Consider the following 24200-nt stretch of genomic DNA (forward strand, 5'->3'; position numbering starts at 1 on the left):
GTGGGAGACTTATAAAAGACTTGGTTTGGTCGGCTATTTCATTGGTGGTAGTGTTCAGGGTCACTGATGAGGATTGGAATTCTCCAAAACTAGTCTGGCTCACAGACACACCCCAAATGAAAGAATAGACCATTCCAAGCTTTTTTAAACAACTCTATTCAAATTATTTTATACTTTGTTAGTCTTACATTTTTTGTCTACAAAGGGTCATATTGTATGACATATATATGTTTTGATATCTTTTATGGTTGATGTCAGTATTAAAGATATTAGTTGTTGAACTAGACACATTTCATTATTTCTCTCACTCTGAATAACATGCTGATGATCACTTAGTTCTGTACCTCATATGGAGAGACAGCTTGAATTAATAGCATACTTGAACTATGAAATGTTAGCTAAACCTGATCATTGTAATCAAAATGTTAACATAAAAAGCTTTTTTTTTTACTGTTTGTGTGAGGGCTTTTTAGCACATTAATGGTTTTGTGTTGTTAAGGCTTCAAGCATCAAGTTACAAAAATACATGGTTGGGCTGTACTAAGTAGGTTATTAATTAGGATTACATGTTTATATGTATGTATACACAGAAAGATGAATATATTATATTAAAATGATTTTGAATATGCAAATTAGCAAGTCACATGACAGTCACAGTTGATATCAAATCTCATTGGTAAGCATGTTTCAAAACTACATTTTGATATTGTTCAGCATATCGTGGGTAGTTTGATGCCATCAAAAATTGATTGTAACAGCCCTTACCAACTCAAAATATTCATATACTTGGATCATAAAGATGTGTTCTTATCAGAGACATCCCTTGTACTTAATAGCATTCAAAAACAAAGGAACATGGATCACATTGGGAACCAGGACCATCCAGGAAGAGAGCTGTAACAAACTGTATCCTAACCTTAGTAAGCAAAGTGCAATGTCTTATCAAATATAAGAATCCAGGAATACATAGGTTAGTAGCAAAAACTGTCCACATGTTCTAGCTGACAGTATGCAGCATAATCAAGAATCTGTCTTGAAAAGCAACATATGTAATGTCTACACAAGTTGTTTCCACAACATGTTGGTTTAACCATCACATACCTCTAAAACTGTAGAATGAAACCAGGAATTATTATTTCATATGAAGCAATCAGACTGTTCTAATGGGCTCTGGGAAACCGACCTGCATATACACTAAATGGTTAATGCAAAGTATGGAGGGAGTATTGGTATTCCATTTACTTTTCTATAAAAACCGTAAGACAGATCCTTTTGTAATAAAAGCTGCATGGCTGTTGTCAAGACACATGACTGTCGGATAAAACATGGCAAGACCAAACATGGTGGTTTTGACTGTAACAACTTGGTGAGGCTCTAAAATAATTTTATTATAATATACTGAACCTCTTTATATGTATAATACACACACATACACAATCAAAGGAAAATTTTTAATTGAACATCACTTTTTGGAATTTCAAAGTAATAAAAAGTAACAGCTATCCAAAATTAAAATAAGTGCAGTTTGTATTAAAACAAATTAAATTAAAACATTAAACCCTGAAAATTGTGTGTGACCATAAGTATATTTTTATCATCATTTTAAAAAATTTTAACTGCATATATTATACTGAATTTTATTCTTAAGAATGTATGATCTACCTTAGAAAATTGAGTACTTTAAGGAAGTACTTTTCAAGAACAGATTACAACTTCTACATTTAACTCACTAATAACAAAAAATCAATAAGATTATTTTTCTCCCATACTACTAGAATTGCTGAGGAAAACAAAATTGTGAAGCTATATATATACACCATTTCAAACAATAAACCATACAGTTTATTAAAATATAAAATTTTAGTTTGTAATTATGAGCTCTTTGATGGAAACAAAAGTACTATTTGTTTTAGTCTTTTATGTTAAGTTGTTTTGGTATTGTGTTCAGCAGTTGTTTGTGTCTGTAACATTAAACTGCATTAGTTTCATGAAATATGTGAAATTTGGATTTATTGTATCATTTTATTTTTTATCAGTTGACTAAAATTGTATGTGGCCTACATCTGTTTATTTTTCAGTTTGATTTAACTTTAAAAATATTCTCTGTAAATCTTAAAACATTTTCAGACAAATGAGGTAAGAGGTGAAATATTTCTTGAATACTTTATAATAAATGCTGTAAGTTAATAGTAACTTCAAAACCAGTATTTAGTATCAGTGAAGTAATTTATAATTTGAAATTAATGTATGTATTTATTTTTAACAGGTTCTTGGAACATAACATTCTATCATGGAACCTCCAAATGCCAAACGGAGAAAGAGAAAACAGGCTAAATCTAGAGAGAGTTTTTCTTGGAAAAAACCATTTGTCACATCCACACCTGGCTTATCAAGAATCTTCCAGTTGTTTCCTCCTCAACAGTTCAGTGAAGAGTTGGCAAAGGAAAAAAGTATTGAAGTTTCAAGCACCAGCGACTACAGCTCTTGCTCAAGTGTATCGGAACCAAGTCGAGAAAATCCTGTTGGTTTAACTCCAGACTCTGTTTGGAGTGATAGGGATTGGCTTAGTGATGTTGAAGTAGATTTTGATTCGGATTCAGATAGTGATTTGGCACATTTGTGTGAAGGAGAGGAAGAAATGAGACGGGACACACGAAGAACACGAACTTTGCGTCATAAGAATGTTACTGTTGTTATACCAGAACATAATTTATGTGGCTACAACCGTGATGAATTTTACCTTGAATTCATTAATGATGTTTCTTTTGTCCCACATACAGATTGTCGTACCTTTCATATTAGTGAAATTGTGTCTGTAGAGCCTCATGGAGCAAGATTTTCTGCTGAAAATCCAGCACTAATATATCTACCTGTAACAGAAAAAATATGTAATGAAGATAGGATATTCTGTTTGTGTAGTAACACCCCACGAGAAACTACTCCAGTTTGGGAGCACATCCCACAGGAAAATTTCACATATAAGGGTAGAAGGGTTCTGATCAAAGCAAATCATTTCAGTCTCTTCACAGTTGTTGTTGAAAGGCCTTTTCCTGAAGTCCATTCACAGGTCACAAGCTCTGGCAAAACACTGAGAATCCCAGAAGTTCCTGGGATTGAAGTGGATTTTCCAGCTGGCATCTTGGTGGAGGATATTACAGCTTATGTACGTGTCCTTTATGATGCTGAACCAGCAAGTGCAGGGATTGAGCATGGTACAATGGGCATGCAAGCTCTTGCATCATCTGTGATTATGGTTGGTCCCCACGGTTGTCAGTTCAACCCTGGGTTCCATCCAGTGACTGTTCGGCTACCAATTCCTCATTACCTTGAGATCACTAGACTCTTTGGTCAAAAGGCTCGTCTGTCAGTTTGGCAGAGTTCATCAGCAGAAAATGAACCAGTGGTGTGGGAGAGACTGGATGTTGCTATTACGGTTGAAATGGACAACATGGGTCTTTGCAGCCTATGTTTTCCGGTAAGTCATTTCAGCTTTTTCAAGGTCTTGTGGGATATTCTTAGTTCCTCACTCTATGAGGCCAAACTTGGAGTTGCATATTTTTACCCTTTTATTTCCTTTTCCATGATGTGTCATGCATGGATGGAAGAAAACAAGGACACTCGTAGGTTTGGACTTGAAGTCATTTGTTACCGTAGTGACAAGAAATTACCAGATACAACAAACTATAAATATAAAGTTGGAAGCAGCTTGAAACCAAAGCTAATTCGGCCAGGTAAGAATAAACGGATAATTTCAGTTGTGAAGTTGTTATTATTTTTTTATGTATTAATTGTTTAATCTTATATTAAAGTAATGTTTTTTAACTACTTAAAAATACTTACGACAATTAATATTTATTTATTTATTTATCATACACGGTTCAGATTAAAATTAACCATTTGCGATTAATTTTTCATATTGGTGAAAGCAAAATACTTTGATTTACTATTGTGACTAATGGAAAAAATAGTGATAAAATGAATACGTTGGAGACTAAAAATCTATTTCACACATTGTTCATCTGTCCTGTTTGATAACTACTGTATGCAACCATAGATTACATAAGAATCAGTTCTACAAGAGACAAATAGTAGTAAAAATCTAAGTGTATAAGGACCTGCTATTGTGTACAAAACAGTATGGTGATTAAAATGGCATCAGACAAAATTTTAGGTAGAGTTGATCAAACTCAACACTGTACAGTTCCATCAATCACAACTTCATTTGCAACATATGCCCCCCTTCCCCTTTAGTGGCACATCACAGAAAGCCTATTGTATAGCTTCTCCCTTAACTACAGACAAACATCATATTTGTATCACATAACTATATGGATAAACATGAATTTACAAGATCTTGTAACTAAACTAGTTCAACAGTAATTTGTAGTTATAAGTCAGTTGGGTTTATGGTCCTTTATTATTGACAACTATTGATTATTTAAAAAACATAATTATAGTTATTTGCAGAGATAGTTTCATATTTGGCACTACTAACATCAACTACACACATGCATAACACACATCTAATTAAAATTTTTTAATTTTTCTTCCTGCACCTTCTGACTATGGAATTCTCCTTTGCTGCTTATTTGTTCATTGCCTTATGCACTAACATAATTATTAAATGTATCATAGTTTTGATTTTTATAATAGCTATCCCTTTCTGGATGCAAATTTTGCTATGTAGTATGTTACTTTTGGTTTTTGAACTCAATGATTTGGCTACTGCTAATTTTATGTCAGTGACCTATCTGGATACTAGCTTTGAAAAGTCATATCTAAACCCTGGTCATACATTATCATAACAGAATACTTGATATGAGACTAATTAATAAACACTCTTTTGAAAAATAGTTGCCTTTTTTAATCATATACCAAATATGAAAAAATATAAATCAAATTTTATTATCAATTAATTAATTACAAATTCTTGTACTACGACCTATTTAGCAGGTTTTTAAAGAGACTATACATCTGTCCAGTTTTAACCTACATGTTCCTCTGTAATTCTGAATATTTAGATAGATAATCATTTGAAGTTTTTAAGAATTTAGAATATCTCTATTTGACTTTAAGAAGTGATACTTAATTTTATAATTTTGAATTTATATTTCTTAGATTATATGATACTGAGTTGTAAAAATTGCAAACTGTAAACAAAACTTCTTATATCAGTGGACCTTATGTACCATCTTTTTCTGTTAGTTCACACCATTGCATTATAATATATGAAATGTAAAATTTATTGGAGCTTTTTAGCAGCATGAATATTATGAACTTCGATTGGTAAATGTTTTTGTTTTGTTTTTAATAAGGTGTATGGACAGGACAGTGTTGTCACCAAATGAGAGCTGTGATCCTTTTGTGTGATGTATTTAGAGTGTGTATGTCAGATTTTAAAAATTAATATTATATATGTACATGGGTTCTGTTTTTTTTGTTTTGTTTTTTGCCAATTGTAAAAATAAATGGCTTTTACTTATTTCTTAAATTCAATGTTGAATAAACAGCACATACTTTACTTGTTTTCAAATAATATATGTATTCAGAACAAGTTAAACGTATGTACAATAAAATATTCATACTATAGAGAATATAAGCATATCGTAAATATTATATCAGTATACGTATAGTTCTCCTCTTGTCAAAAGTCCATTTAGGCCTGTTCAATTACTTTAGAATCCCAGTTGATAAGCAGAACTATTTTCTCTAACACTATTGCAATATTAGTCTGGTGTGATTCACTTACGATTGTGGTCTACATTCTTCTGAAGATCCTTTAGAATTTTGCTTTGATGGAATAAACTTATTTTTTCTTATTTATTTTTCCACTTTTAGTTTCACTCTAATGTATATATCAAACATTAGGCCTAACTCAGTTGTTAGGCCTATCACTTTTATGTTACTTAAATTCACACCAACTATATTCTCTTTACTTTTATCTGTTTAATACTGTCTGTCTGCTGCTTCCTGCTCATCTCGTGCTATTTATATCTTTATTACATAGTCGTCTGGACACTCTATATTCTCGACACCAATTAGTTATTAACAAAATCTTCTACAATTGTCTGCTTTTAACTCTTATTATAACAAAACTTGAAAATAATAAAATATTCACTCACAAATATAAATCGAACACTAATATTTAAACCAAACAGTCTTTTTATATCATGACAGTGTATATTTGTTTCACAGTGTGTTGATGACCATTTCACAATGCCATGCCATCAGAGTAGATTATTTTGGCTGAAGTAATATGTCACAGTCTTTTTCCAAGACAAGCTAACAAACTTTCAGCCACATTGAGAACCAACAGCTGTAATCATGAGAAATGTGTCCAAAAATATTAGAATCACCACAATTCCATTTAAACACATGCCTCTCAAATTCGCTAATGTGGCTCTTATAGACTTTAGTGACTTTATTTTGCTTTGTTCTGGCCTTGGAAGTTGATACCCTCTTAAGGTAGAGGATTCATGGAAAAGTTTAAGATATGTGGTCTAAAAATGATCATCGTGCTTGAAAATTGTGGTATGAGGAATGATGCAAGAGCAGCACAGGGCATGAAACAACATTGTTATGAAATGTGATTAGCCTCAGTACATGTGATTCTGGTTTTATCCTTACCAAAATGCAATATATTTTATAGTTTTGTTGTATTAGTAAGATTTAGTTATTTTGCATTACAGATACACAGAAATATGTGAATTTAACTTAAATATAGTCCATTCCAGATTTGCATGTTGGAATGGGGAGTTCAAATTTATATGACACTAAAATTTGTTGGATAGAAAAATAAAGGAATTATGAACTGCATGTTGTATCAGAAAGTTGTTAATTTTATTATTTCACATGATTTTCAATGAAATTGATGCTTGCCCACTTTGTGTGTGTGTGTTTAGTCGTGCACAGTGTTTGCTTCCACATGCAATATAATACTTTTAATTTTTATTTTAATTAGGTGGTATAATTGTGAAGCTTAAGTCAGAACTGTTTGAAGCAGATCTTGATGCTGGGGAAGATAAGTCTCTTTTTAAGCTGGAACCAGATTTCCGTGGGCGTGAGTTTGAGAAACAGTTTGCTTGCAGGTAAGAGATTTCTTAATGAAAGTATTAAGTTGCTTCTTTTTTTACAGATAATTTATTAAACCAGGTCTGATGTTAACATTTTTAAGGAGAGGATGTATTCAGTTAAATGCAGAACTGCTAGAAAACAAAATATCAATAATTTTTGAACTTCATTACCATAATTAATTGAGGGATAATAAGATGGTATTCACTACAGTATAGATGTAAATATTTATTAACTACTTAGAACAGTTATTTGTTTTTCTGATTATTAATAGCTTTTCCATGTTCTGCATCATCAGAATTAACTCAAATCATAATTTAGAAAATACAGGAGCAATTATTCTGTAGCATCCCAAAACTGTGGGATATTTCAAGTATTGCAAGAGCAAAGAAGAAAATATACAGTTTTATGCATAAAGTGTACGTTATTTTGTATAAATAAATATATTTTTACTTGAAAATACCCAGAAAGAGATCAGAAAAGATATTATGAAATTTTTCATGCAGTTGCATTTTGGAATTTAAGATTTTAAGTATTAAGAGAAATACAGAGTGAGCCACAGTGAGCTTTTCAATGAAACTGAAGATACTAATTCTGTTGTATTTCATGCGACTGTTTATAAGGACTTTTATATCACTCATGGATTGCATGGACTTGAATTTCAAGATTTTATTCCACTTGCCCATAGGACAACCATATTGATAAATACAGTTGCCTTGCTTATATGCCAATTGTCACAAAGAAAAAGTAATTTTTCCAAAATATAATTATTTATTAATGAAAATGGTGACAATCACACAACCTGTAAATCACTCTGGTAAAATTAATCACATTCAGACAAATGGTGGTCTCTCGTGTTACACTATATGGTGGCTGGTGTGGTAATATTTTACATTGTCTTGTTCCAGGGAAGGATAGTTTCTCTACACTCAAATGTTCAATGAATCAACCATCCAATTGTATTCTGAGCAGTGTAGCAAGGGTATTGTTTACTGAGGCTGGACTTTTTTTTCATAACTGAACGTCCATGTGTGCAGGGAGTGTTTGTAGATACTTGACTAATATAAGAATATTAATCACCATATCTCTCAAAAATGAAAGTACAAGTTGCCTTTTTTTGCAAAGGGCATGTGTTGTTGAGAAATATACTACATATTCTGCTAGATTTGTTGACATTAAGGTCTTATCTGCTAGTGATGCTCCAGATTTTATTTTTAGAGGTTACCTTGATGGCTTCTCTTTTTTTTGTATGGGGAATGTTTGGGAAATGAGAAATGAATTTTTTCTTATGAATTTTTCAACATACTTAAATTAATGCACATAAATTCTCAGCAATTCTAGGCCATGTAATACAACCAGATCTTAAACTCTGTCAGCCAGCTTTCTATAAAGTCCATTCTCACTACCCAGTTTCATATTGTTGAGTAAAATCTTGTGGTGGTGGAGAAGAAACAATCAGGTGGGAGATTTGTTTATGTGATGCATGCGTATACAACAAAAAGGACACCAGGGTTGTAGAAATTAATGATTAATTTTCATATAGGTTTAATTGCATTTTTGTTTTTAAATATTAAGAACGTGAAAAATTGAAATATTAATTGTGTGTTTGTGCATGTATATAGAGGTTTAGACATTAAAAACTGAAAGTTGGATTTGATTTTATTTAAAATGTTTTTACCAGAAAAATAACTTGAAATGTGCAACCTACATCTTGCTGGAAACAAATACAAGTGAATTAAGCCTAGTTCACTTTATAAGATAATTTGATATTTTAAGTAAAAGCATATCAAGTGTGTTTTTTAAACAAAAGCGTAACATACGGTTGAAGATTTATTTTCATACCTGGTTAATTAGTATGATGTCATGTAAATTGAAATCACCGTCAGCATGTATTGTGGTCTTTTAAGCTCAGAACTTACATTCTTGTATACATTACCTTTGGACATTATGTAAGTTTGTAATTTTAATAATAAAATTATAAAAAAATGTATTAAAATTTCATTCCATTATTATATAATTGATCTGATTGTTTGGAATACTTTACTTACAAGTTTAAGATAAAAGTGAGATGCATGAGAAATCACTATTCATTATTTTTCTGTTAATTTTAGGTTCAAGCAAGAAAAGCCAGTCATAGAAAGAGGAATATTTGGAAAAGTTGTTGTTGAGCGGAAACTGAATGTAGGAGAGAATGAGCCAATATTTGAGTTTAATTTATATAAGGTAGTGTTAAAAAAAATACTGCTAATTATTTTTAATTTGTTTTTGCATTACTGAAATCAAAGTGGCACTGTCCTTTTAAGTGTCCATTTACTTTCACATGTGATACTTTCACTTAGAAAGTAAATTCTTGCACATTATTATTGTTGTACAGAGGGCTGAGTACATAATAAGAAAATGATTTTCAACATGCAGTTCAGCGTGTCTAATGACAGCCACAGCTGATATAAAGTTGCAGAGGAATAGCAAAATCAGAATTATATTTTGACTTTGATGTTTCATAGGTAGTGTGATGCTACCAAAAAAGTGGTTCATCCAGTCAGATCATAAAGATGTCTTTAGATCAGGATTTAGAGCTTTCAAAACAGAGATATTCCTTGTACTTAATTGTATTAGAAAACAAAGGAAGCACCGGGACCACCCAGAAAAAGAGACCTGCAACAAGTCATACCCCAATCATGGTAAACAAAGTGTGGCATCTTGTAAAAGGTGAAAATCCAAGAACACAAAGGTCAATAGCAAGAGCTATCCATGTGTCTCGGGTAACATAATTAAAAGGGATATTTGCCTGGTACAAGTGACACAAGTTAGGTGTACACTTCTTCCATGATATATTTGTTCAACTGTTGGATACCTCAAGCAGCTAAAGAATGAAATTGGTATTCATGCTATCCCATACAAAGAAATACTTGTCAAGTTGCCAGATGAAGCTTCTATGGATTTCTGTTTGATCTGTTTGTTGAAACAGGTGCTAGGAAATGGTTGTCTTCCTACACTAGGTTGATTGTGGAAAACACTAGGGAGGAGGAATGAACATGACAGCCTTATGATGGAACCTTTCACAGTGGAAAGTGATGTAGAGCTGTTGTCAATATGCATAAGGTAGAGCATGAATAAATGGACCATAATGATATAGTAAAGTTCCAAAATCATTTTAGTATAACATACTCAACCTCTTTGTATACAGTATATTATGTATTTTCAGTTAGTATCTGAAGTAAGTTATAAGTTATGTAAGTATGTTTATACATTATTCTTGTGATAAAGCTTATGCATACGGAAGGGTCAAAGTGTACATGTCATGATCTTTTTTTTATGATGTTACATTCAAAATTTAATTAAACTATTTTATTATCAATAAACTTGGCATCAAAATGCAGCTTACAAATCAAATTTTTATATTCAAAAGAAAATATTTAAATAACTTCTCTTTCTTCACTTCTCTGTGTTACATGACACATCTGTGCTCTGCATTTCCTATTTTTAGATTATTTTTTCTTCCCTTATATGTGTTTCGGAGTGTCTAACTAATTAGAAATTAATGTTATAGATATTGATAAGTCAGGATATAAAATTTTAATCTCCAATCTTTTTGATTTACTGAGATATCACTGTATTTGTCACATCCACATGACACACCCTTTTATTTCTCTCTTATATTGCTATTGGTTATGTTTATGACCAATAGAAAGACCATATATATTTTCTTCCATGATTCCTTGTATATATTTCCTTTTACATGGCCAAGTAGAGTTTTTATGAGATTCATTGTCTGATGTCTTTGTGTTCAGTTCTGTGTAGCTAATGGAATTTTTAAACATTTTTATAGCTTAGCTAGAAAGTGAGTTAAATTATAGTAATTTTAGGACATTCTCTTCTAGTGCCTGATGTATTTTTATGTTGTAAAATGCATATTTGAAAACAACACGAGTTACTTCATGGACAGCCAACATATTGTGAAAAAAGTAGTTTTATTGGAGTACTTTCCTGAGTACAGAGAGGCCTACCGTATTTGCCTGAATATAATGCACACCCACTTTTGAAAGTTTAAATTGAAGAAATTTTTTTTTTACACATCAGTTGTACAAAATGTATTGGATAGTTTTTAAATACAGTAAACAACTATCGAAGTATTAAACATTTTTGGAAATCTTTCGTTGAAATTTTTGCGTGTGTGTCAGTTTTACAAAATTTATTGAAAAGTTTATACGTGGTAATACACTAAGCTAATCACTCATCTTCGTGTAAATCTTCATTGCTAGAATTATTGCTATCATTGGATTTGCTTCTTTGAACCTTTCCTTCATCATCTTCTGATTCCCACAGCATTTCATCATCTGCCCCATCCATTACAATGGATATGCAACATTTTTTGAAACCTTTAATGATTTTTGGTGGTAGCTTCTAGTAAAATACGTAACAAAATTTAATGTGCATAAATATAATGTGCAGTAAATTTTTCAGGAGGTATTTGGAGGAAACAAAGTGTGCATTATATTTGGTCAACTACAGGATAAGCTAAATGCTAAATTTTTTGTTTTTTATGTGTATTTTCTTTATTAATTGTTATATATCTTTTAACAAAACGTAATTAAAATTTAAAATTAGAAACTTACCAGGTCCCATAACAAAAAATAAATACAATTTTTTTTTAAATTTCTGTATCTCACTTGGTTCGCTCAGTTCATGAGGTTTTAGGGTGGATGATGTAATTTGATCCATTCGTTTGCCCCAAGCTCTGTTATTGAAGTTTAATTGCATTTCATGCACTGAGGAAAGATTTGAAATACGATAAAATCATAAAATTAAATGAAAGCATATGTGAAAATGTTAGAAGCTGTTAGGATAAGTAGTTGCAGTTGTCTGTTACAATCTGCAGCCATTCTAAGAAAAGGATATAGGTATTTTTGATTTTATTCCATATATTTCAACTTTTCATTTCACTATAGTTAATGTTAGGATAGAGAAAATAAGAAATAAAGTTTTTATCAAAACTTGATATTCATTTAGGAGATTCTAGAAGTTATGCAAATAAAAAAAATGAAACTTTATGATGAAAAGAAGTATTTTTATTCTTAACATGGAAATCAGCTTTCGCTGAGACTTTAGTAAAAATATTTTGTTAAAAATCTGATTTTTTATTTACAACAGACATGTAACATTTACTAAAACCTTGACAAATGTCTTGAAGATGCATTTAGTATATTCAGTTATAGTATGTATAGTTTCATGGTTACAAGGAGGTTACAGGGTCGGTCAAAAGGACCAAGACTGTGTACAGAGGGTTAAAGTGTAAAGAACTTAACAGTTTTGTAGTTACAGATTATAGTGAGTAAAACAGACCTTGTACTAGATTTTTTGATCCTTTGTTTTATGTAATGCAGCACAAATGCTAACTTGTGTTTTTGTTTCCATCTTCTGCATTCAGTGTGTGACATGCATACATTAGCCCTTGCTGGGCGGTAGAACTATTGAGTGTACTCTTAAATATCATATTTCAAAATTAGGCAAAAATAGTGATTCTAAGTATTTCCATTTTTATTTTTTTTACATATGTTTTGTAATTTTACAACATTTATCTAGTGTACATTGCAAAGAAAAAATGTTTTAACTTTGATTTCTGCACAGGTCAGAAGAGTATCACCTGTAAACATTGTGTTATTGATTATAATTTTTCTGACCTTCCCAAAGTATAGATTTATATTCACTCAGAAACTATTGTCCCATGGAAATTGATTTATCCATGTTTTGTTTGATGTAACTTTATTTCTGTCAGTGATTTTTATTTCTACAGACTTCTGACCAGACTTGATAGTGTCACAGCGAGTGGTTTGGACATTAACTGATGAATTTTATCATTGAAAACAGATAGAATTAATGGCTAAAAGTGATTGGGTAGAAAATATTCTTATCTATCTAAGTCTCTATGTAAAGTATATAAAGTGGTGTGAACAGTGATTTATGGTTTTATGGTAAATTGAATAGCATTAGTTGCTATAGGGGTAAACAACAGATTCTAAGACAAAGTTTACAATACTTACAAACAAGGTACAAACTTGGGATTTTTTTCTATAGCTTATTTTTGACATACTTTTTGTTCATTTTAATTTTTTTGTTTTGTATTATGCCTATTTGAAAGCTATAGAAATATTCTTCTGTGAGGATATTTAGGGTTAATGAGTATGGTAAGGTTAAACTATTCAAATGACACAAAACCTTTCTTTTATTATATATTAGTAAAGTTGTTGTTCCTCAAACAACACGTACAATAACTCCTTAGTTATTGAAAACAAATGATAATTATTAAAGAGAAATTGAGCTTGACTAAAAACAGTTTGAAAAATATTGCCTAATCATTATAGCCCTATGATACTGAAGTATATGAGTGAAAATGAAGGTTTTTAGCTGATAATAATAATATTCTGCCAGATACTATCATACTACTTTCTATGTAGTTTTAGTTCTCCTTCCATATAGATGAACATATTGTGAAAAAAATAAGGAAGACATTTTAAGTTATTAAAGTTTACACAAGAATCTCTGAACTTGATAATTTATCAAACATACAAAATGCAATTTATTATATGTATATATTTAATATCAAAGAAATTTGTGCAAAAATTTATATGGTTTCAAGCAAAATGAGTTGTTATAAGCAGTACATATTGCATATCAAAGGATAGTTCAAGCTTTCTCTATCTCTTTATCTAGAGTGGTTGTGAAACTGAACCTACTGCTTATGAATCTTCAGACCGCTGGTCAATTGTAGCTATCAAAGAATTGGCAGGTAAGTTGTAGTATTTATAAAATTTTCCAGATTCTTATGAAAGCCTTCAGTTAAGGGTTCAAAGCTTCTCCAAAGAAGCATCCACAGGGATAAAGTTTACAAATATAGAAAAACACAAAGTTCTTTATATGTTATCACATTAAAATAAAAACTTGCAATATTTAATTTGACAAACAATCCTAAAAACTACTATAATTGAAAGGAAGAATGATGGAATATACATTTCCATTCAACTTTTAACAATGCATAATGTACACAGTGAGTGAAAATAAAGATGAGAAATGAGAATTTTTTTAGAGGCATGAACAAAGAATGGCTGGAAATAATGTCAATGTATCTTTAAATCCAGGTACGCTACATATCATGGAAGATAACAATTGGAAAAAGTTTGCCCGTCACATTGGCTTCACCAAGAATGAGATCCACAGAAAATTGATGTACTCACCTGATCCTTTTCTGACAATGGTGAACCTCTACCAGTCTCGAGGAGGTACCCCAGAAGAATTTGTGCAAGCTCTTTATCAAGTTAGTCGTCAGTTAAACATTCAAGGAGCAGACGAAAGTAGTGGGAAGAGTTCTCCTGGTAGTGCTAGCAGCAGTGGACAATCATCAACCCGTCGCAGGTGGAACCCTTTCTCATTCAGTACTCCAACAAAATGGAGGAGTAAAACTCAAGGTGACTCTGATGCTAGCACATCAGGTTAGTGTATTGTTTCAAGTGTGAATCAGTGTTTAGTCAGATTTTTAATAGATTATTTTTACTAATGATTTGTCTATGCATTTTCAAATCCTTTACTGAGTAGTCTATGTGAAAGGTAGTTTTCATGCTAAGAATAAAAATAATTATTTTCATTTTAAAGCTTTTGTAATTAATTTGCAAAACAATTAGAACCTCCACAATGAATATCAGAAGTTTTTTTTTTAACCTTTATACATTTTCATTTATTTTCTTTACACTAACTGTAGCAAAATAAATCATAAATGTACAGTAGAAAAAAAGTTGAAAAACATGAAATAAAGTGAATGATACTATCTTAATAGTTTCAACTGTTAACCTTTTCACATCTGTTTTTTTTTTAATTTTATGGTTTAAGTGTTGTACATTGTTCCTAGTAATGCTTGTGTCAAAAACAATAAATCAGTGAGGGAACCAAGTAGCTCAAGCTCATGAAATTTTAAACATTTTACTAAAGTTTTTGTTAGGCTATGCTGAGAAGTTTCTAATTTTTTATTTCTATTATTTACATTAAAAATATATAACAATAAATAAAATATAATCATAAAAACGAGGATTTGTATTACTACATACTCACGCTTGTTTGCATTTGAATAAAAATTGAAAACACTCTTTCAGAAGCCTTGTTGAGTCTTACAAACTTGGGTTTTGAAAAAAGAATTCCTGTAGCTTTCAAATATGCATTTTAAAACACAAACAATATATCAGTCACTAGAATAGAATATCATGAAACTACTATAATTTAGCTGGCTTTCTAAGTACACTATAAAAGGTTAAAAAAATCTTTTAAAAGTTGGAGCAGCAAAACATTGTCACCACACACGTGGTCTTTGGTGGGAAAAGTAAACAATGACTTGTTAGGTTTACATAGAGGATAAACTGTTTTCTGTAGTAGTTAGTTAGAAACAATGTGTGCATTATTCATATAAAGTTGATTACCAAATAATTTTAAAAGTCAGAGGGTAAATGTCTGTTGGTTTTGACAAATTTATTTATATCTCAGCGAATGAAGAAGGCAGGAGGTTCAAATTTGAGATTCTTGGTTGTAATAAGTGGTTGGAAACTACAGCACCATATTTTTGATCTTAAAAAATTCTGAAAGGAAGAAGTTGGAGCTCAGACTTGTCACATGATATAGAGAAAAATAAAGCTTGGGAGTTTTTTTAAATATTGTTTTTGAAGTTAACTTAAAACTTAGATAATATACACAATTGAATTATAAACTTTATAAGCCACATGTTCATGCAAAATTTATTAACATACATTGACATTAAATTTTTGAATGTAACTGCAAAATCATTAAAAGGGTTAGGTCCAGATACGAAAGATTAGTTATATCTATAAAATACTTCAAAACTAGTACAATAGATCTTATTTAAGTGAGAAATACAGTACACAAGGTATGTTAACTAGCATTAAAAAGTATTTATAAATCATTAAAACTAGCAAAATGCATGCTATACATGTATTAGATCATCAATTTTTGACATTTTAGTGATGTTACAGTTCTAACAGAATTGTGTAACTACTTTTAAGATATCATAATACAGTTGTTAAAATTTCATGGATTAAAAACTACATAAATGATGCAAAACTTGTATCCATCTTAATTTTGGTTAACAAAAATTAAAATAATTGTGCTGTTAACATATAACAGTACGAGAAAAAGCTATTTGACTTTTAAATACCATGAAAGTATTCTTTTTTTAAAAAGAATATTTTTAGTGCAGTATTGTTCATGCATTCCTTACTGATTATATCCATCACTTGTTCATTTAGTGTTTTTCTATGTTTGTTAGTCTTTTTCAGTAATCTCCCAATATGTCATCCATTGGATAAAAAAACTTCAAATTAATAGAGTCAAAATAGCTTGGGTTAAAAATTAATGACTTAAAAGCTGTGGTTTATTTGAAGTTTTTATATGGATATTATAGTTTAAAATGTTGTAAATCTACAATGATATTCACGAGAATATTTGTCAATTTGTAAAAGAAACTCTGGATCATCAAATTCATCTCATGAAGCTAGTTTCATATTGATCATGTTTGAACTTTTTTTTTAATACGTTGTTCTATTTTATCAGCTACTGAAACTAGTATCGGTTCTCGTAAACGCTCCAATCCCAGTGGCTCCAAAGAGGCAAGACCTGCCAAAAAGAAACGGAGATTTTCAGATGTGTCGGAAACAATGAGTAGTTCTGAAGAATCTTGTGAAGACATGGGAACCAGCACAAAAAAATTAGAAGATACAGATATGTGGGAAATCTCTGCCCTGATGAACACAGTTAGTTGGCGAGCTCTGGGTCGCACACTTGGACTAGAAGAGAGTGTCCTTCTCAATATTGAGCATACCCATAAAACCAGCGGATTTCGAGAATGTGCTTATCAGATGTTGTTGGAGTGGAAAGGCCGAAAACCCCAGAAGTGTACCTTTGGAACTCTTCACACAGCACTTTGTAAAGAGAACATGAACAACGTAGCCAAGGAGTTGGGTATTATGAAACTTGGAGACAGAGATTAAAGTAACACAGTTGTGATAAACATGAACAGAAATTTAATTCCTCTTGGACAAAGTTGTTTAGCTTAGTTTAACATGGAATTGAAATTGCTGTAGTATAACTACAAGGTCTTTAGAAAGCAGTGCATATATATATATATATATATATTAAGAAGTGGTTAAAACTGCTGAAAAGGAAAGTTCAACATGCCAACATCTTGGCCAAATATACTGTAATAGTCCAGATAGTTGGTTTGACTGTAACATTAGCTAAATTTTTTTATTGTTTCCTAGCATCATTTTTAACCATTTCATGTTATCTTCAGATTTGATTATGCTATAGCTGTTTTTCTATTATACTTACTGTTACATACTTGTTATATTTGGTTTTATATGCTTAAGAAAATAAGTTTCGTTGCAAAATACTTAATTTCATCAAAAAGACAAGTTTTAAAAAAAGTTGCCAATTTTATATCTGTGCTGTTATTTTGAGTATTTTAAATTTCACTAGTATTATTCTGTGTAAAGAAGAAATGTCAGAAATGCAAGTAATGTGCAAATCTAACTACGACCCAGTACTTCATAAAACTTTGCCTTTGGATTGTAAATTTCTGTACAGTTATAGGTGTACTCATTAAGATAGTATGAAACATGGACACTGATGGCTAGAGCATTAAAGTAGATATTCTTGGTTCATCATAATATAAAAAACTGACATACATATGGCAATTAAATATTTCAATCCTATAACTTTGAGCTAAACTTGTGTATGAAAGAAACTAATCCCTTTCATATCTATGTCAAGGTTCTCTGTATTATCAACCTTATGTTATTTTGTTTAATTTTACATTTTTTAACTTTGTTATAATCTGATCTCATTACTGTACAATCAAGTTTTTAGCACATCTAAGAACTCCAACCAGTAACTAGATGCATTTTGGAGAAATAAGGTAGTCTAGTTCAAGGTTACATTTTCATGTTGAATTTGTCGCATCACTTTAGTAATAGTAAAAACAAAATATGTATAGAAAATTAAAAATTGTTCATATGCTTATAAACATACCAAGGAAAGGATCATAAGTGTTAAAATAAATGAATAAACTAGGCAATCTTGTATTGTAGTGACTGTGTACTAAAGTGTATTATAAGTGTACAGAAGTAGTAAAGATTTACTAAAGTAAATTAATCAAACTTTGTTGTGTGTAAATGCCACTCTTGGTGAATTACACAGCTTTTTGTTTTACAATTTGTTAGCCTTTCAGTGAAGGAAAATAGTATGAATTTTTGTTTTTTTAAATACTGCATAAGAACTGCTAAAATAAAATAGCAGTTTATTTTTTCTGCAACAATTTAACACTGACTGCAGAACATAGTGTTAAAATATGGAAGTTTTATTTTGTAGTGTTTTGACAAAATTGTTTGTTTTTGGTGGTGTAAGAAAGAGACGAGCATTCTTCTCTCTACTGACATTTTGGTTTTGTATAGTATACAGACTGGCAACAAGCTTGATTTCATTTTCCGTTAACTGGTAGAGAACTTGATGGTGCTTTAACTAATTACTAAATTTTATTATTGATTAGTGATCTATTGTTTAAGTTTAAAATACTTATTTTTATGTAATCAGTATTACTATTTTAATTCAGATTATTATTTAGTACATAAATGTAATTTGCATACAAAACACTGGTTCTTTGAACTACTTAAAAAATGTTTTAATATGAAAAAAATTTGTTTGCAAATATGATCTCGTTTTGTGGGAAGGGAGTAGTAGTAAATGCCCCAAAGCCTGACAGAATAGAACTTTATAAAAATGTTAAGAAACCCATTCATGTACTGATTTTAAGATCTCAAAGGGAAGGTTTTGTTTTGCTTACAAGAACTAGGATTAATCACTGTTGGTGCATGTAGTTTTTAAAAAATTAAATTAATTTGTGAAATTGGGACTTTCCATGTTGTTTTAGGTCGGTGCCATATACACTTTATTTGAACAACTATACATTCCCAATCCTGTCTCTACAGAGGATTACAGTATTTTGTAAAACAAATTTTACTTGAAACTTCATTAAAAATATTTGTACAGTACAATTTTTCACTTTCATATTGTATTTTTTGTACATTTTATAACGTTTTTAAAGCATAAAATAAAAATATATTGCTACAAAATTGTTTGTTGATAATCATTTTGGAAAATCAAAGGTGTACTAAAAACTTACTTTTCAAGTACACTCACTTTACTCTTTTCAGCATGGGCTCAGTCTCTCGGACCAACCTCATACCCATTTTGTGCTATAACTTTTAAATCAGTAAGCCTAAGTTAACGAAATTTGGCAGATTATAAGTAAACATCACGATGCTTTCATACACAAAATATCTTAAGGTTTGTTAAGCAGTGTTTTTCTCATGCCTTTGTTTTTTCTTTTTACATGTTGCCTATCCAACATGCAAAGTAATTTTTATTTTAAGATTAAAAATACTTTTTATGCAGAAGAAGATTTTCAACTTTCACATGCAAGATCTTTATAATGTTCAGATAGCTATCAAACGTTTCTGAAGAAAAAACTATATTTTATCTGTTATTTTCAATAGATTTGACCAATCTTCTAACCACCATAAAAAATTAGGAAATAAATATAAATTATGCCTCTTTCATTCTATAATTACAAATTATAACACAAAAACATAAATATTTATTATTTTTATTATACTGACCTTTCAGCCATGCCTGGCTATCAATACAGAAGTTACAATGATGTGCCACATGTGCTTTCATGTTACCGTATCCAATAATATAAAACTGACCTGCCTTTGCTGTGTTTTAGCAGACTAATTTTTGTAAGATAGTCACATTTCAATTACTATAGATTATTAATATTTAAAAATAAGTTTTAAACTTATTTTTTCTTAAAACATAGAACAGTAAATGAAGTAAAGCAAACAATTATGTTTTCTAGTTACGACCTTTGTACTCGGTTGCTGCTTGACGGAAATTGCCAAGTCTTAAAATTTCACATGTGGAGGATATGAATAGAAATAATTTTTTTTTATTTTAGGTTTTATATATACAGTTGAATAACCAATAAATTACTATATCAATACCATAGAAAGTTATCCACTATAATTTATCAAGCTTAGTAACTAAGCTGTATGTCGGTCTATAAAATATGAAATTCCGAGCAGACTAAAGACACAACCTACCTCCTTGAAATCTTGGTTCTAAAGAACAAGATGGCTTCCAAACACTTTAAAATGGCTGAGAAAGCCATGAGGGGGACATTCTAAATTTTTGATTGGTTATTCATGTCATATATCGAAGTAAGTGTATATAAGGGACAATTTTCAAAAATGGAGAGGTGAGCGGGGGCCACTGTGTTTGATTCAGTACATGAGTGATATCTCGGAAAACAGAAGAAATATGTTCTTATTTTATATTCTAGCTTGTCAGTATCAGTAATTTAAGTTCCTAATTCGACCAAAACTAGAGACTTAGTATTTTGACATTACAAACATCTAATTTGAACCAGTGCTGCATTCAACCTACGTAACACACAAAAAAATCGATGTTTAACTGTGTTTTTTAATATTTACTTTTAAATTAAGATATTGAATTATAATATACAGTTTGATACCAAGCTTATTGACATAAATTCATGAAATAGTAGTTCAATAAAATTTTGAATGTGAGTCAGCAAACATGATGACATTTCCTGTGACCTGTCTGGAAAGGATTAATTCAGACTTAAAATTTTAGATTTTTGCTAATCTAGTGTTAGCATATGGAAAGAATTAAATACCTCAACTGCAATATCCAGTGATAACTTTTGATGACATCAAGAATCTTAAAAAATGTCAACTTTTCAACAACAAGATTGATATATTTTAGAAAATTTTATTTTCATAAGGTAAAGTATTAACAGAAAATAATAAGATTATTAGCTAAGCTGATGATCTAATGTACATTGGTCAAGGTGTCTGAGGAGCCCTGTTTCTTCTTTGTCTTTTTGCAGTTTTCTCTTGCATTTCTTCATAGTGTTCATGGAAAAGACATTTCAGTGATGGTAACAACAATGGTAAAATTGGTAGATCACATGGTCGAACCTATAGAAATAATATATAATGGTTTTAAAGTGTTTATTAAAAATTGGCCTCGTTCAAAGAATTATTGTAATTTTTTGGGGGGGGGGGGTTACTCAACACATAGAAATGGCTTCACTTCTGGCTACAGAATTGTAGTCTAAAGAATGATATTTAAAAACCAATTAATTAATTAAATTACAAGCTTATGAAGGTTAATGGAGATTATGCCTTGTTTTTCAGCATATTTATTATACAAAACTGAAATTTGTCATTTATTTATGGTTGAAATTATCACATAAATGTAAAATTATTAAGGTGGTTTGGGTAGCTCTAACAACAAATATCAAGAAGTCCTATTCATTAAAAGTTGTTTGTAAACTGAGAACATACTGTGATTGAGCATTATACCTTGTAAGTTCCAGTATCTCTTGAAATAATAGGACTACTACTAACTTGAAATGCTTTCTTTATAACTAAGGTACAACATTACCAATTTACTTTTATTTAAGTCCTTATACAATGGTTAAGCATACTTGTTAAAAGTATTAGCAGTCATTAAGTTTTATGCTAATTCTGCTAAGTACAAAACTAATGTATTAATAGCCTTTCAATTACACTTTTTCATAGGCTGATACCATCAAGGCTAGCAACAGAGTCTCAAATAACCAATCAATGTCCTGTTGATCCTCACTGACAGAAGATATAGGCTGCTACCATCATGGCTAGCAGTGTCAAATAATCAATGTCCTGTTGAGCCTCACTGAAAGAAGATACAGGCTGCTACCATCAAGGCTAGCAGTGTCAAATAATCAGTGTCCTGTTAAACCTCACTGAAAGAAGATACAGGCTGCTACCATCATGGCTGGCAGTGTTAAATAACCAATCAATGTCCTGTTGAACCTCACTGACAGAATACAGTATGAATGATATATTATTCATGCACTCTCTTTCCTTGAAACCCATACTGGTACATGTAAAATAAGATACTCAAATTTACTGGTGTTTGTAATGTTGTTCCATCAAAGTTCTCAGCTTGTAACACTTCAGATTTCAACATAATACACTTACAGCTTACTATTTCATGCCTAACATAATTACTTTACAAGTTGGTTTAGGTTGTTGTGCCCATGCCAGAATGACAGTCTATGGTACTAAACAAAAGGGTTTTGTTGCCAGAAACTTATAACAACCAAAATGTACCTATAATGCGATTAAAGAAATTATGAACTAATAAAAGAATAAAGTTACAAATTACCTGTAACTGTCATTTTTGCTAGCAATTTTACCTTTGAATTAACTACTCAAACTGAATGGTAACTGAACAGACAATATTTGCAATATTATTTAATTATAACATTGTTGTTGTTTTTTTGTCACATAATTCTAATTTAATATCCTGTTGAAAATAAACATAAGAAGGAAAAAAAACAATGTACCTTCATATTATCAAAAGCACAGCCAACTGTATTGTGGAAGTTGTCATTGAAGAGAGGCACCTTAGCATATCTTTGGCTGAAGTGGGTTAGAAGGGTAAAATCAGCCCTCATGTTAGCACCAACTTTAATAGCTTGAGATGTAGTACTGAAATAAAATGTATCATAAAATACATCTGAATTTGTTTGGTTTTAAAGGATGATGTATTTCAAAACATTTCCTAAGGTTACAATATCAAATTAAAAGTACAACTTAAAAAATAAAATCCATAAGCTTTATTTATTTCACACACAATTATTTGATTGAATTTAGACAGAAGTCAAAACCTTTATAACTGTCTTGTAGAACAACAGTGATATTTGATTATAAAAAGTGAGGTTGGCATTTAAAAAACATTATTCTGTGTATCAAGACTTAGCACATTTTTGAATCAATAGCAATACCCATTTCTAGAACAGGTTAAAGACAATTCATGTGACCCGTAATTCTCTTATCTTTGGTTATTTCACAAAGTCAACAGTAAATGCTGAACCCAAAGTGTCAGGTTGTCTCAGTACAATACAACAGCAAGTATTCCTTTTCGGTACAGAAAGACAGGTTTTATATCCTAGTTACCTATTTTACGGAATTTCAATATCCATACACATTCAAACAATACACATCAACATAATGAGTCGTAATGATACCAAGTTCAGAATATATTAAAAACTCAACAAGCACACTAACAATGAATACACTTAGAAGTATTTTAAATGCATACAATATTTACAGATATTATAAAAAAAAAGGTTACATCTATTTCTGTTGCTATAAATAGAAGGTCATAATCTTACAGCTCACATAATTAAAAATACTTGCAAAGTTTGTAGACACTTAGTTTTTTGTTTTACAGTCCAGATAAGTAGAGGATTTTGCTAATTAGAATACATGCCAAGTTAGCAGATATCTATGTTTCACTCTTACAACTGGACTAGTAAGAGCATCTGGCTGATTAGAATACATGCTGAGTTAGCAGGTATCAAAGTTCCAATCTTACAACTCAGCTAATCAGAACTACTAAATTAGCAGTTATCCAAGTTTATTCTTACAGTTCAGATGATCAGAACACCTGTTAATCATTAATACATATCGGCTAGTTAAGAGTAGTTAAATAGTTAATAATTAGAAAAGTTCTGGGAAGTATATAAAACACAAGCCTAATTTCATTTACATCCTGATCATAGGTAGTTACAAATCACCAACTTTATTACTTTAAAAAGAAAAAAAGTGTAAAATATCTTAAAAGCATAGTATCAAAATTAATGTAGAACAGTGGAGAAGTTATACAAATCATTAATCAATGATCTCCTACCTGTGAGTTTTAATTTTTGCTTCTTCTTCCAACTCATCTTCCATTGTTGCTTCATGAATCAAAAGTCCACAATCAAGACCTAAGAACAATGTAAAAGAAAACTTTGATCAATTTATAGTTTCTAATTATTAATGGCAGCATAACCATAAGAACAATTGATTTTATATAAACCAAAATTACGTATCTTGTTTGCCAAAAAATAATTTTTCTACTTATTTTTTATCAGGTCAGACAAAGCCTTTTATAATCAG

The 24200-nt window shown here is 30.6% G+C and overlaps 2 protein-coding genes across 12 annotated transcripts in view; one reads left to right on the forward strand and one right to left on the reverse strand.

Moving 5' to 3' along the window:
• The window catches only part of LOC106476569, a 22121-nt gene extending 3730 nt beyond the window's left edge, over positions 1-18391 (forward strand). For all 4 annotated transcript variants that reach the window (XM_013937217.2, XM_022381348.1, XM_022381345.1 and 1 more), the window contains exons 2-7: positions 2267-3731; positions 6962-7088; positions 9183-9294; positions 13783-13858; positions 14208-14558; positions 16678-18391. In XM_013937217.2, the coding sequence (XP_013792671.1) occupies positions 2291-3731; positions 6962-7088; positions 9183-9294; positions 13783-13858; positions 14208-14558; positions 16678-17114 (2544 nt within the window). In that variant the 5' untranslated portion in view covers positions 2267-2290 and the 3' untranslated portion in view covers positions 17115-18391. The remainder of the gene's footprint in view (positions 1-2266; positions 3732-6961; positions 7089-9182; positions 9295-13782; positions 13859-14207; positions 14559-16677) is intronic.
• Positions 18392-20956: 2565 nt separating this feature from the next.
• LOC106476578 (zinc phosphodiesterase ELAC protein 2-like) overlaps positions 20957-24200 on the reverse strand; it is a 64565-nt gene continuing 61321 nt past the window's right edge. For all 8 annotated transcript variants that reach the window (XM_022381353.1, XM_022381354.1, XM_022381355.1 and 5 more), the window contains 3 exons: positions 23950-24028; positions 22601-22745; positions 20957-21185 (listed from right to left, as the gene is read on the reverse strand). In XM_022381353.1, the coding sequence (XP_022237061.1) occupies positions 21051-21185; positions 22601-22745; positions 23950-24028 (359 nt within the window). In that variant the 3' untranslated portion in view covers positions 20957-21050. The remainder of the gene's footprint in view (positions 21186-22600; positions 22746-23949; positions 24029-24200) is intronic.

The sequence above is a fragment of the Limulus polyphemus genome, unplaced genomic scaffold (assembly GCF_000517525.1).
Source record: "Limulus polyphemus unplaced genomic scaffold, Limulus_polyphemus-2.1.2 Scaffold157, whole genome shotgun sequence".
Lineage (NCBI taxonomy): Eukaryota > Metazoa > Arthropoda > Merostomata > Xiphosura > Limulidae > Limulus > Limulus polyphemus.